This window comes from Dendrobates tinctorius, unplaced genomic scaffold (genome assembly GCF_039654945.1).
Source record: "Dendrobates tinctorius isolate UK_male_01 unplaced genomic scaffold, ASM3965494v1 ptg000367l, whole genome shotgun sequence".
Taxonomy (NCBI): domain Eukaryota; kingdom Metazoa; phylum Chordata; class Amphibia; order Anura; family Dendrobatidae; genus Dendrobates; species Dendrobates tinctorius.
The window spans coordinates 4,920,847-4,935,046 of NW_027362033.1; the positions used below are offsets into that span (position 1 = coordinate 4,920,847).

The window sequence follows — 14,200 nt, forward strand, 5'->3', positions numbered from 1 at the left end:
ACTGCGGGGTGGAGGTCAGACATCCTCACTCACCCGGTGGCGGCCGCCATGATGCATCCTCCTTGTTCAGGAGTGGCCTCTACACAGCAGTGCTCCTTGTCATGACTCAACCCAAAGTTATGTCCGATCTCATGAGCCATGGTGGCCGCCGCTCCAATCGCCAGCTCAGAGTGGTCCTAGAATTCATTGGCAATGAATTTTCACAAGATGTAAAACCCCAGAACCTCAATGCTGACACAGCCTCCGCACACGAGATGAGTTAGAGGATTGCACAATACCAATGTATGTTACTCTTCTCCAATAGCTGATCACATTGAAGCTCCTCGGGGGCGGGGCCAAAGGATAAAATATTTAATAAGGTAGAAATAATTAAGGATGAAATACTAACATAATGGCATGTACTTACCATACTGACTCCCCCTGAATTATCTGCAGTGCACATCCCCTCCAGGGGAGCCATCCCAATGGTCGTTCCTTTGAAGGTCACACCCCTTAAAGGGACACACACATAAATAGTTAACAACATATATGTACAGAGCATTTATAGAGAAAAGGTTACAAAATCTGAGATTTACCCAGCTCCTTAACCCTTTAAGCACACAATTTTCATGTTTGCCCTTCTGTAAATAGCCATGATTTTTCTACATCATATGAGGGCTTCTTTTTCGCAGGACGAGTTGCAATTTTGATTGATTCCATTCACTTTACCATATAATGTACTAAAAAAATTCTAAATGAGGTGAAATGATGAAAACAAGTAATATTGTCATTTTCTTGGGTTCTGTTTTTACGGCGTTATCAGTGTGGGTAATTGAATCATAGAATCATAGAATCGTAGAGTTGGAAGGGACCTCCTGGGCCATCTGGTCCAACCCCCTGCTCAAAGCAGGATTCGCTAAATCATCCCAGTTAGATGTCTGTCCAGCCTCTGTTTGAAGACTTCCATTGAATTGAGGCACAATCGAGTTGGGCACGATCGCACGGTACTTAAAGGGTTAACAGAAGCGATCAGAGCTGGATTCGGCCACCTTGATGACAGTAATAATGGTGCCGAGTGACATACGAGGCGATGATTTCATACTCACGTGATCAGCTGGGCGTTATCGTGCTTTTTCTTGTTTTTTAGTTTTTGCTTCCAGGTGAGGAAAGATCTCAGACTTTCGTTGGCATCAACATGGATGTCACACAGGTCTCTCTCGGTCCATACCTCCAGGCCGATGAGAGCAATTTTGATGTTCACGGACATGTAAAACTGTTCAGGAACAAACAGAGCGAAATAGTTACTGCTACAACCCAGAGCGGAGGGAATGTCTATCTCATGCCAGACTCGTCTGCCAGCTGCTTATCGCTCTCCCTTTTAAAATAAACATGCATGCTAAGTCAATCCCTTCATGTGTTTTTTTATAGACAGTCTGCAGACATACTCAGCTATGGTCAGCTAAAAGTCTAAACAATGACCCGTAGAACTGTTTAGCTTTGCATTCTCCAGATATCCAGAGTAGCATGTGATATATACCACTTCCCCTTTAATGGGCCCATAAACCATGGCTCTGGACTCACCTTATCAACAAAGTTGGCAATCTCTTTGATGCGTTGTTTTGTTTGCCCCAGATCCTTATTTTGTTTTAAGTACTGTAAAACAATCAAATATTACTTAGATTATTAGGTCTGTTAACACTAAAATCATTGTATTCCACGTAATAACGCAAAGTATCTAATAGAAGTTTTAACATTTGACTATTTCACATTGATTACATCGATGTAAAGTAAAAATACGTTAATGATTTAAGATCAGGAACACTTTAATAAAAAAGTTAAAGAAAAAAAGGGACCGCAATGGGTCCCTTAACTATCCAAAAACTAGAAAGACATATATAGACAAGAAAATAATTAGTATAAAAGGAAAAAAGTCCAGAATTACCAGAAACAGAAAAATTTTGTGAAAAATTGCAAGTTTTAATTTTTTTTTTTTTAAAAAGGACAGCAATAGGGTTTTTAAATTGTCCAAGAAACAATTATAATAGTTCGTTTTTGAAGAGAGAAACTCAAAATATAAGGCGATAAATGCTTCTCCGAAAATTTATATATAGAAAATTTAGAAAGAAATCATAGAAAAGAACAACAATAGAGACCCTAAATATTTCAACAGCCAATCGGTATGTAATAGAGAGGGGACAAACATGGATAGTAAGAGGATGGGTACAAACAGATCAGTGCTACAAGGAGGAAAAAGAGAGCTTGTTTAAAATGGAACGATTCAACTAATGGGGTCCCAATGTATAGGATGGCTGGCAGCATTAATAAACAATACAGGGACTGTTTGACCAGCCAATATGAAGGGCTCATCAGCAGAGCAATAATCCGGTAGGTTCAGCTGCCAATCGTGGCCCTATGATGCGTACTTAAGTTCCCTATGTCATTCACTCTATGCCAGCTATGGTATTTCTTTACTACAATGGAGGCCTATTAGACTATTATAATGGTGCTCTGACAGCTCATTCTTGACTCTTCTCTTAGATTTACCTTTGAGTGGCCACTCTGATTTGACCTACTATGTTACTCTAATACTAGCACTCCCTGTCCATTCCTTCCACCTAACCCGCTGGACTTACCTTCCCCTGAATATGTATTTGAAACTATTTCTGTGCCTGTCCCACTCTTTTGTACTGCTCTGGCAATGTTAATATTTGCCCTAGCGCGGACGAACCCCGGCTTTTCTCTTCTCTATTGTTTTATCTGCATCCCGGGATCTGCTGCGGCTAAAACTTCCTTAGGTGGTTGTGACCCTTCACAACCACATCGGGTGAGTGGATTACCTTTGTTAAACACGCTGGTGTCCCTCATTTACCGCCTTAGTGCGCTCCCCCTCTCTTTATTTTTTGCAGTAATATTTGCCCTCGGCTCACTCCACCGGTCAGAAGTTATTTTTGAAACAGAACATGAGGATTTCTTCAGCAAAGACCAGAACTCAATTTTTTTGGAGTTAGAAGGTGAAACCATGAAGCCCCTAGACTGCTAAATGGGGTGGCTAGCACCAAGCCTGAACTGCCCCCTCTAAGCTGAACAATTATAACAACCGTTAAGGATGGGAAAGGGAACTTGTATAAATTACATAAGATTGAGTCAAAGTTAATAAAAATGGAACAACGATGGGGTCCAAGTATACCCCCGAACAAATCAATACTTGAAAATAAATACAGTGACAGAGTTAAGACATATGGAAAATGGAACAGAAAGGCTATAAAGGCAAATTGGAAAGAATGAGCTGAAGTCAGAACTTCATGGCAATATCAGGATGAGATTGTAGGATCAGAGAAAGGGAAAGGAAAGGATAAATGAAAAAGATGGACAGACAAATATTGGGCTTACATAAGTTTCAGATTTCAGTAAGGCATGCATTGATATAAACTCACCAGTGAGTGGTCAGCAACAATATACAGCTCCATGTACTTCTGAGCTCCCCAGACATTCCTCTTCATCTGCAATAGGAGCAATATAAGTTAGGATACAGCTGCATGTGATAAAATTGCAAAACGACTAACATAGCGAGCCATTAATGTCTGAAATACACGTAATTAAATCTAACAGTATGGTTAAGGGGCTTTTTTTAATCATTTTCATAGTTTTGAGATTGTCTGCTTTCTTTTCTCCTCGGTTAGTGAGCAGCAGCTTTTAGTTATAACCCCCTCCCCATGGATGTGTGTAGATTGTACATGATGCCAGATATCAGAAGTAAGTGTTGATTTCACAGCAACAATCCCCATTCTAAAGGCTTTACAAAGAGAGACACTTTAGCACTTGGCCAGGAGGTGGCGATAAAGTGTGCTCCTGAAAATCTTCTATAATATAACCACCACTAGATGGCACTCTCACCTCTAGAGGCCAAACTCCGGGTAAGGGCTGCTGGTAATGGTGCTGGATGTGTACTGACTCCCCGCGGCTCCAGTGTCCATATCTGCCCCTCTCCCAGTCCTATATAGTCTATATGGCCGCGCTCTGGGTCAGGGCTGCTGGTAATGGTGCTGGATATGTACTGACGCCCCCGCGGGTCCAGTGTCCATATCTGCCCCTCTCCTAGTCCTATATAGTCTATATGGCCAAGCTTCGGGTCAGGGCTGCTGGTAATGGTGCTGGATATGTACTGACGCCCCCGCGGGTCCAGTGTCCATATCTGCCCCTCTCCTAGTCCTATATAGTCTATATGGCTGCGCTCCGGGTCAGGGCTGCTGGTAATGGTGCTGGATATGTACTGACGCCCCTGAGGGTCCAGTGTCCTTATCTGCGGCTCTCCTAGTCCTATATAGTCTATATGGCTGCGCTCCGGGTCAGGGTTGCTGGTAATGGTGCTGGATATGTACTGACGCCCCCGCGGGTCCAGTGTCCTTATCTGGGGCTCTCCTAGTCCTATATAGTCTATATGGCTGCACTCCGGGTCAGGGCTGCTGGTAATGGTGCTGGATATGTACTGACTCCCGCGCGGGTCCAGTGTCCTTATCTGGGGCTCTCCTAGTCCTATATAGTCTATATGGCCGCGCTCCGGGTCAGGGTTGCTGGTAATGGTGCTGGATATGTACTGACTCCCGCGCGGGTCCAGTGTCCTTATCTGGGGCTCTCCTAGTCCTATATAGTCTATATGGCCGCGCTCCGGGTCAGGGCTGCTGGTAATGGTGCTGGATATGTACTGATGCCCCCGAGGGTCCAGTGTCCTTATCTGGGGCTCTCCTAGTCCTATATAGTCTATATGGCCGCGCTCCGGGTCAGGGCTGCTGGTAATGGTGCTGGATATGTACTGACGCCCCCGCGGGTCCAGTGTCCTTATCTGCGGCTCTCCTAGTCCTATATAGTCTATATGGCCGCGCTCCGGGTCAGGGCTGCTGGTAATGGTGCTGGATATGTACTGATGCCCCCGCGGGTCCAGTGTCCTTATCTGGGGCTCTCCTAGTCCTATATAGTCTATATGGCCGTGCTCCGGGTCAGGGCTGCTGGTAATGGTGCTGGATATGTACTGACTCCCGCGCGGGTCCAGTGTCCTTATCTGGGGCTCTCCTAGTCCTATATAGTCTATATGGCCATGCTCCGGGTCAGGGCTGCTGGTAATGGTGCTGGATATGTACTGACTCCCGCGCGGGTCCAGTGTCCTTATCTGGGGCTCTCCTAGTCCTATATAGTCTATATGGCCATGCTCCGGGTCAGGGCTGCTGGTAATGGTGCTGGATATGTACTGACTCCCGCGCGGGTCCAGTGTCCTTATCTGGGGCTCTCCTAGTCCTATATAGTCTATATGGCCACGCTCCGGGTCAGGGCTGCTGGTAATGGTGCTGGATATGTACTGACTCCCGCGCGGGTCCAGTGTCCTTATCTGGGGCTCTCCTAGTCCTATATAGTCTATATGGCCACGCTCCGGGTCAGGGCTGCTGGTAATAGTGCTGGATATGTACTGACGCCCCGCGGGTCCAGTGTCCTTATCTGGGGCTTTCCTAGTCCTATATAGTCTATATGGCCGCGCTCCGGGTCAGGGCTGCTGGTAATGGTGCTGGATATGTACTGACGCCCCCGCGGGTCCAGTGTCCTTATCTGCGGCTCTCCTAGTCCTATATAGTCTATATGGCCATGCTCCGGGTCAGGGCTCCTGGTAATGGTGCTGGATATGTACTGACGCCCCGCGGGTCCAGTGTCCTTATCTGGGACTCTCCTAGTCCTATATAGTCTATATGGCCGCGCTCCGGGTCAGGGCTGCTGGTAATGGTGCTGGATATGTACTGATGCCCCCGAGGGTCCAGTGTCCTTATCTGCGGCTCTCCTAGTCCTATATAGTCTATATGGCCATGCTCCGGGTCAGGGCTCCTGGTAATGGTGCTGGATATGTACTGACGCCCCGCGGGTCCAGTGTCCTTATCTGGGACTCTCCTAGTCCTATATAGTCTATATGGCCGCGCTCCGGGTTAGGGCTGCTGGTAATGGTGCTGGATATGTACTGACTCCCGCGCGGGTCCAGTGTCCTTATCTGGGGCTCTCCTACTCCTATATAGTCTATATGGCCGTGCTCCGGGTCAGGGCTGCTGGTAATGGTGCTGGATATGTACTGACTCCCGCGCGGGTCCAGTGTCCTTATCTGGGGCTCTCCTAGTCCTATATAGTCTATATGGCTGCGCTCCGGGTCAGGGCTGCTGGTAATAGTGCTGGATATGTACTGACGCCCCGCGGGTCCAGTGTCCTTATCTGGGGCTTTCCTAGTCCTATATAGTCTATATGGCCACGCTCCAGGTCAGGGCTGCTGGTAATGGTGCTGGATATGTACTGACGCCCCGCGGGTCCAGTGTCCTTATCTGGGGCTCTCCTAGTCCTATATAGTCTATATGGCTGCGCTCCGGGTCAGGGCTGCTGGTAATGGTGCTGGATATGTACTGACGCCCCGCGGGTCCAGTGTCCTTATCTGGGGCTCTCCTAGTCCTATATAGTCTATATGGCCACGCTCCGGGTCAGGGCTGCTGGTAATGGTGCTGGATATGTACTGACGCCCCCGCGGGTCCAGTGTCCTTATCTGGGGCTCTCCTAGTCCTATATAGTCTATATGGCTGCGCTCCGGGTCAGGGCTGCTGGTAATGGTGCTGGATATGTACTGACGCCCCCGCGGGTCCAGTGTCCTTATCTGGGGCTCTCCTAGTCCTATATAGTCTATATGGCCGCGCTCCGGGTCAGGGCTGCTGGGAATAGTGCTGGATATGTACTGACGCCCCGCGGGTCCAGTGTCCTTATCTGGGGCTTTCCTAGTCCTATATAGTCTATATGGCCACGCTCCAGGTCAGGGCTGCTGGTAATGGTGCTGGATATGTACTGACTCCCGCGCGGGTCCAGTGTCCTTATCTGGGGCTCTCCTAGTCCTATATAGTCTATATGGCCACGCTCCGGGTCAGGGCTGCTGGTAATGGTGCTGGATATGTACTGACGCCCCCGCGGGTCCAGTGTCCTTATCTGGGGCTCTCCTAGTCCTATATAGTCTATATGGCCGCGCTCTGGTTCAGGGCTGCTGGTAATGGTGCTGGATATGTACTGACGCCCCCGCGGGTCCAGTGTCCTTATCCGGGGCTCTCCTACTCCTATATAGTCTATATGGCTGCGCTCCGGGTCAGGGCTGCTGGTAATGGTGCTGGATATGTACTGACGCCCCCGCGGGTCCAGTGTCCTTATCTGGGGCTCTCCTACTCCTATATAGTCTATATGGCCGCGCTCTGGGTCAGGGCTGCTGGTAATGGTGCTGGATATGTACTGACGCCCCGCGGGTCCAGTGTCCTTATCTGGGGCTCTCCTACTCCTATATAGTCTATATGGCCGCGCTCTGGGTCAGGGCTGCTGGTAATGGTGCTGGATATGTACTGACGCCCCCGCGGGTCCAGTGTCCTTATCCGGGGCTCTCCTACTCCTATATAGTCTATATGGCCGCGCTCCGGGTCAGCGCTGCTGGTAATGGTGCTGGATATGTACTGACGCCCCGCGGGTCCAGGGTCCTTATCTGGGGCTCTCCTAGTCCTATATAGTCTATATGGCCATGCTCCGGGTCAGGGCTGCTGGTAATGGTGCTGGATATGTACTGACTCCCGCGCGGGTCCAGTGTCCTTATCTGGGGCTCTCCTAGTCCTATATAGTCTATATGGCCGTGCTCCGGGTCAGGGCTGCTGGTAATGGTGCTGGATATGTACTGATGCCCCGCGGGTCCAGTGTCCTTATCTGGGGCTCTCCTAGTCCTATATAGTCTATATGGCCACGCTCCGGGTCAGGGCTGCTGGTAATGGTGCTGGATATGTACTGACGCCCCCGCGGGTCCAGTGTCCTTATCTGGGGCTCTCCTAGTCCTATATAGTCTATATGGCCACGCTCCGGGTCAGGGCTGCTGGTAATGGTGCTGGATATGTACTGACGCCCCCGCGGGTCCAGTGTCCTTATCTGGGGCTCTCCTACTCCTATATAGTCTATATGGCTGCGCTCCGGGTCAGCGCTGCTGGTAATGGTGCTGGATATGTACTGACTCCCGCGCGGGTCCAGTGTCCTTATCTGGGGCTCTCCTAGTCCTATATAGTCTATATGGCCACGCTCCGGGTCAGGGCTGCTGGTAATGGTGCTGGATATGTACTGATGCCCCGCGGGTCCAGTGTCCTTATCTGGGGCTCTCCTAGTCCTATATAGTCTATATGGCCGTGCTCCGGGTCAGGGCTGCTGGTAATGGTGCTGGATATGTACTGACGCCCCCGCGGGTCCAGTGTCCTTATCTGGGGCTCTCCTAGTCCTATATAGTCTATATGGCCGTGCTCCGGGTCAGGGCTGCTGGTAATGGTGCTGGATATGTACTGACGCCCCCGCGGGTCCAGTGTCCTTATCTGGGGCTCTCCTAGTCCTATATAGTCTATATGGCCACGCTCCGGGTCAGCGCTGCTGGTAATGGTGCTGGATATGTACTGACTCCCGCGCGGGTCCAGTGTCCTTATCTGGGGCTCTCCTAGTCCTATATAGTCTATATGGCCACGCTCCGGGTCAGGGCTGCTGGTAATGGTGCTGGATATGTACTGACGCCCCGCGGGTCCAGTGTCCTTATCTGGGGCTCTCCTAGTCCTATATAGTCTATATGGCCGCGCTCCGGGTCAGGGCTGCTGGTAATGGTGCTGGATATGTACTGACGCCCCCGCGGGTCCAGTGTCCTTATCTGGGGCTCTCCTAGTCCTATATAGTCTATATGGCTGCGCTCTGGGTCAGGGCTGCTGGTAATGGTGCTGGATATGTACTGACGCCCCCGCGGGTCCAGTGTCCTTATCTGGGGCTCTCCTAGTCCTATATAGTCTATATGGCCACGCTCCAGGTCAGGGCTGCTGGTAATGGTGCTGGATATGTACTGATGCCCCCGCGGGTCCAGTGTCCTTATCTGGGGCTCTCCTAGTCCTATATAGTCTATATGGCCGCGCTCTGGGTCAGGGCTGCTGGTAATGGTGCTGGATATGTACTGACGCCCCCGCGGGTCCAGTGTCCTTATCTGGGGCTCTCCTAGTCCTATATAGTCTATATGGCTGCGCTCTGGGTCAGGGCTGCTGGTAATGGTGCTGGATATGTACTGACGCCCCGCGGGTCCAGTGTCCTTATCTGGGACTCTCCTAGTCCTATATAGTCTATATGGCCACGCTCTGGGTCAGGGCTGCTGGTAATGGTGCTGGATATGTACTGACGCCCCCGCGGGTCCAGTGTCCTTATCTGGGGCTCTCCTAGTCCTATATAGTCTATATGGCCGCGCTCCGGGTCAGGGCTCCTGGTAATGGTGCTGGATATGTACTGACGCCCCCGAGGGTCCAGTGTCCTTATCTGCCCCTCTCCTAGTCCTATATAGTCTATATGGCCGCGCTCCGGGTCAGGGCTCCTGGTAATGGTGCTGGATATGTACTGACGCCCCCGCGGGTCCAGTGTCCTTATCTGGGGCTCTCCTAGTCCTATATAGTCTATATGGCCGCGCTCCGGGTCAGGGCTCCTGGTAATGGTGCTGGATATGTACTGACGCCCCCGAGGGTCCAGTGTCCTTATCTGGGGCTCTCCTAGTCCTATATAGTCTATATGGCCGCGCTCCGGGTCAGGGCTGCTGGTAATGGTGCTGGATATGTACTGACGCCCCCGCGGGTCCAGTGTCCTTATCTGGGGCTCTCCTAGTCCTATATAGTCTATATGGCCACGCTCTGGGTCAGGGCTGCTGGTAATGATGCTGGATATGTACTGACGCCCCCGCGGGTCCAGTGTCCTTATCTGGGGCTCTCCTAGTCCTATATAGTCTATATGGCCGCGCTCTGGGTCAGGGCTCCTGGTAATGGTGCTGGATATGTACTGACGCCCCCGAGGGTCCAGTGTCCTTATCTGGGGCTCTCCTAGTCCTATATAGTCTATATGGCCACGCTCCGGGTCAGGGCTGCTGGTAATGGTGCTGGATATGTACTGACTCCCCCGCGGGTCCAGTGTCCTTATCTGGGGCTCTCCTAGTCCTATATAGTCTATATGGCTGCGCTCCGGGTCAGGGCTGCTGGTAATGGTGCTGGATATGTACTGACGCCCCCGCGGGTCCAGTGTCCTTATCTGGGGCTCTCCTACTCCTATATAGTCTATATGGCCACGCTCCGGGTCAGGGCTGCTGGTAATGGTGCTGGATATGTACTGACTCCCCCGCGGGTCCAGTGTCCTTATCTGGGGCTCTCCTAGTCCTATATAGTCTATATGGCTGCGCTCCGGGTCAGGGCTGCTGGTAATGGTGCTGGATATGTACTGACGCCCCCGCGGGTCCAGTGTCCTTATCTGGGACTCTCCTAGTCCTATATAGTCTATATGGCCACGCTCCGGGTCAGGGCTGCTGGTAATGGTGCTGGATATGTACTGACTCCCCCGCGGGTCCAGTGTCCTTATCTGGGGCTCTCCTAGTCCTATATAGTCTATATGGCTGCGCTCCGGGTCAGGGCTGCTGGTAATGGTGCTGGATATGTACTGATGCCCCCGAGGGTCCAGTGTCCTTATCTGGGGCTCTCCTAGTCCTATATAGTCTATATGGCCACGCTCCGGGTCAGGGCTGCTGGTAATGGTGCTGGATATGTACTGACTCCCCCGCGGGTCCAGTGTCCTTATCTGGGGCTCTCCTAGTCCTATATAGTCTATATGGCTGCGCTCCGGGTCAGGGCTGCTGGTAATGGTGCTGGATATGTACTGACTCCCGCGCGGGTCCAGTGTCCTTATCTGGGGCTCTCCTACTCCTATATAGTCTATATGGCCACGCTCCGGGTCAGGGCTGCTGATAATGGTGCTGGATATGTACTGACTCCCGCGCGGGTCCAGTGTCCTTATCTGGGGCTCTCCTAGTCCTATATAGTCTATATGGCCACGCTCCGGGTCAGGGCTGCTGGTAATGGTGCTGGATATGTACTGACGCCCCCGCGGGTCCAGTGTCCTTATCTGGGGCTCTCCTAGTCCTACATAGTCTATATGGCCGTGCTCTGGGTCAGAGCTGCTGGTAATGGTGCTGGATATGTACTGACGCCCCCGCGGGTCCAGTGTCCTTATCTGGGGCTCTCCTAGTCCTATATAGTCTATATGGCCATGCTCTGGGTCAGGGCTGCTGGTAATGGTGCTGGATATGTACTGACTCCCCCGCGGGTCCAGTGTCCTTATCTGGGGCTCTCCTAGTCCTATATAGTCTATATGGCCATGCTCTGGGTCAGGGCTGCTGGTAATGATGCTGGATATGTACTGACGCCCCCGCGGGTCCAGTGTCCTTATCTGGGGCTCTCCTAGTCCTATATAGTCTATATGGCCACGCTCCGGGTCAGGGCTGCTGGTAATGGTGCTGGATATGTACTGACTCCCGCGCGGGTCCAGTGTCCTTATCTGGGGCTCTCCTAGTCCTATATAGTCTATATGGCCGTGCTCTGGGTCAGGGCTGCTGGTAATGGTGCTGGATATGTACTGACTCCCCCGCGGGTCCAGTGTCCTTATCTGGGGCTCTCCTAGTCCTATATAGTCTATATGGCCATGCTCCGGGTCAGGGCTGCTGGTAATGGTGCTGGATATGTACTGACTCCCGCGCGGGTCCAGTGTCCTTATCTGGGGCTCTCCTAGTCCTATATAGTCTATATGGCCATGCTCTGGGTCAGGGCTGCTGGTAATGGTGCTGGATATGTACTGACTCCCCCGCGGGTCCAGTGTCCTTATCTGGGGCTCTCCTAGTCCTATATAGTCTATATGGCCATGCTCTGGGTCAGGGCTGCTGGTAATGATGCTGGATATGTACTGACGCCCCCGCGGGTCCAGTGTCCTTATCTGGGGCTCTCCTAGTCCTATATAGTCTATATGGCCACGCTCCGGGTCAGGGCTGCTGGTAATGATGCTGGATATGTACTGACGCCTCCGCGGGTCCAGTGTCCTTATCTGGGGCTCTCCTAGTCCTATATAGTCTATATGGCCACGCTCCGGGTCAGGGCTGCTGGTAATGATGCTGGATATGTACTGACGCCCCCGCGGGTCCAGTGTCCTTATCTGGGGCTCTCCTAGTCCTATATAGTCTATATGGCCACGCTCCGGGTCAGGGCTGCTGGTAATGATGCTGGATATGTACTGACGCCCCGCGGGTCCAGTGTCCTTATCCGGGGCTCTCCTAGTCCTATATAGTCTATATGGCCACGCTCCGGGTCAGGGCTGCTGGTAATGGTGCTGGATATGTACTGACGCCCCCGCGGGTCCAGTGTCCTTATCTGGGGCTCTCCTACTCCTATATAGTCTATATGGCCGCGCTCTGGGTCAGGGCTGCTGGTAATGGTGCTGGATATGTACTGACGCCCCCGCGGGTCCAGTGTCCTTATCTGGGGCTCTCCTAGTCCTATATAGTCTATATGGCTGCGCTCCGGGTCAGGGCTGCTGGTAATGGTGCTGGATATGTACTGACGCCCCCGCGGGTTCAGTGTCCTTATCTGGGGCTCTCCTAGTCCTATATAGTCTATATGGCTGCGCTCCGGGTCAGGGCTGCTGGTAATGGTGCTGGATATGTACTGACGCCCCCGCGGGTCCAGTGTCCTTATCTGCGGCTCTCCTAGTCCTATATAGTCTATATGGCTGCGCTCCGGGTCAGGGCTGCTGGTAATGGTGCTGGATATGTACTGATGCCCCCGCGGGTCCAGTGTCCTTATCTGGGGCTCTCCTACTCCTATATAGTCTATATGGCTGCGCTCCGGGTCAGGGCTGCTGGTAATGGTGCTGGATATGTACTGATGCCCCCGCGGGTCCAGTGTCCTTATCTGGGGCTCTCCTACTCCTATATAGTCTATATGGCCGCGCTCCGGGTCAGGGCTCCTGGTAATGGTGCTGGATATGTACTGACGCCCCCGCGGGTCCAGTGTCCTTATCTGGGGCTCTCCTAGTCCTATATAGTCTATATGGCCGCGCTCTGGGTCAGGGCTGCTGGTAATGGTGCTGGATATGTACTGATGCCCCCGCGGGTCCAGTGTCCTTATCTGGGGCTCTCCTAGTCCTATATAGTCTATATGGCTGCGCTCCGGGTCAGGGCTGCTGGTAATGGTGCTGGATATGTACTGATGCCCCCGCGGGTCCAGTGTCCTTATCTGGGGCTCTCCTAGTCCTATATAGTCTATATGGCTGCGCTCCGGGTCAGGGCTGCTGGTAATGGTGCTGGATATGTACTGATGCCCCCGCGGGTCCAGTGTCCTTATCTGGGGCTCTCCTAGTCCTATATAGTCTATATGGCCGCGTTCCGGGTCAGGGCTGCTGGTAATGGTGCTGGATATGTACTGACGCCCTCGCGGGTTCAGTGTCCTTATCTGGGGCTCTCCTAGTCCTATATAGTCTATATGGCTGCGCTCCGGGTCAGGGCTGCTGGTAATGGTGCTGGATATGTACTGACGCCCCCGCGGGTTCAGTGTCCTTATCTGGGGCTCTCCTAGTCCTATATAGTCTATATGGCTGCGCTCCGGGTCAGGGCTGCTGGTAATGGTGCTGGATATGTACTGATGCCCCCGCGGGTCCAGTGTCCTTATCTGGGGCTCTCCTAGTCCAATATAGTCTATATGGCTGCGCTCCGGGTCAGGGCTGCTGGTAATGGTGCTGGATATGTACTGACGCCCCCGCGGGTCCAGTGTCCTTATCTGGGGCTCTCCTAGTCCTATATAGTCTATATGGCTGCGCTCCGGGTCAGGGCTGCTGGTAATGGTGCTGGATATGTACTGATGCCCCCGCGGGTCCAGTGTCCTTATCTGGGGCTCTCCTAGTCCTATATAGTCTATATGGCCACGCTCCGGGTCAGGGCTGCTGGTAATGGTGCTGGATATGTACTGACGCCCCCGCGGGTCCAGGGTCCTTATCCGGGGCTCTCCTAGTCCTATATAGTCTATATGGCCGCGCTCTGGGTCAGGGCTGCTGGTAATGGTGCTGGATATGTACTGACGCCCCCGCGGGTCCAGTGTCCTTATCTGGGGCTCTCCTAGTCCTATATAGTCTATATGGCCGCGCTCTGGGTCAGGGCTGCTGGTAATGGTGCTGGATATGTACTGACGCCCCCGCGGGTCCAGGGTCCTTATCCGGGGCTCTCCTAGTCCTATATAGTCTATATGGCCGCGCTCTGGGTCAGGGCTGCTGGTAATGGTGCTGGATATGTACTGATGCCCCCGCGGGTCCAGTGTCCTTA

At 52.2% G+C, this 14,200-nt stretch overlaps 1 protein-coding gene across 2 annotated transcripts in view; it reads right to left on the reverse strand.

Annotated features, from left to right (window-relative positions):
• Positions 1-14,200, reverse strand: part of LOC141075716 (disintegrin and metalloproteinase domain-containing protein 33-like) — a 145,450-nt gene that overhangs the window by 12,574 nt on the left and 118,676 nt on the right. For both annotated transcript variants that reach the window (XM_073562866.1, XM_073562865.1), the window contains exons 7-11: positions 3,414-3,479; positions 1,561-1,632; positions 1,086-1,252; positions 407-491; positions 34-176 (exon numbers count right to left, since the gene is read on the reverse strand). In XM_073562866.1, the coding sequence (XP_073418967.1) occupies positions 34-176; positions 407-491; positions 1,086-1,252; positions 1,561-1,632; positions 3,414-3,479 (533 nt within the window). The remainder of the gene's footprint in view (positions 1-33; positions 177-406; positions 492-1,085; positions 1,253-1,560; positions 1,633-3,413; positions 3,480-14,200) is intronic.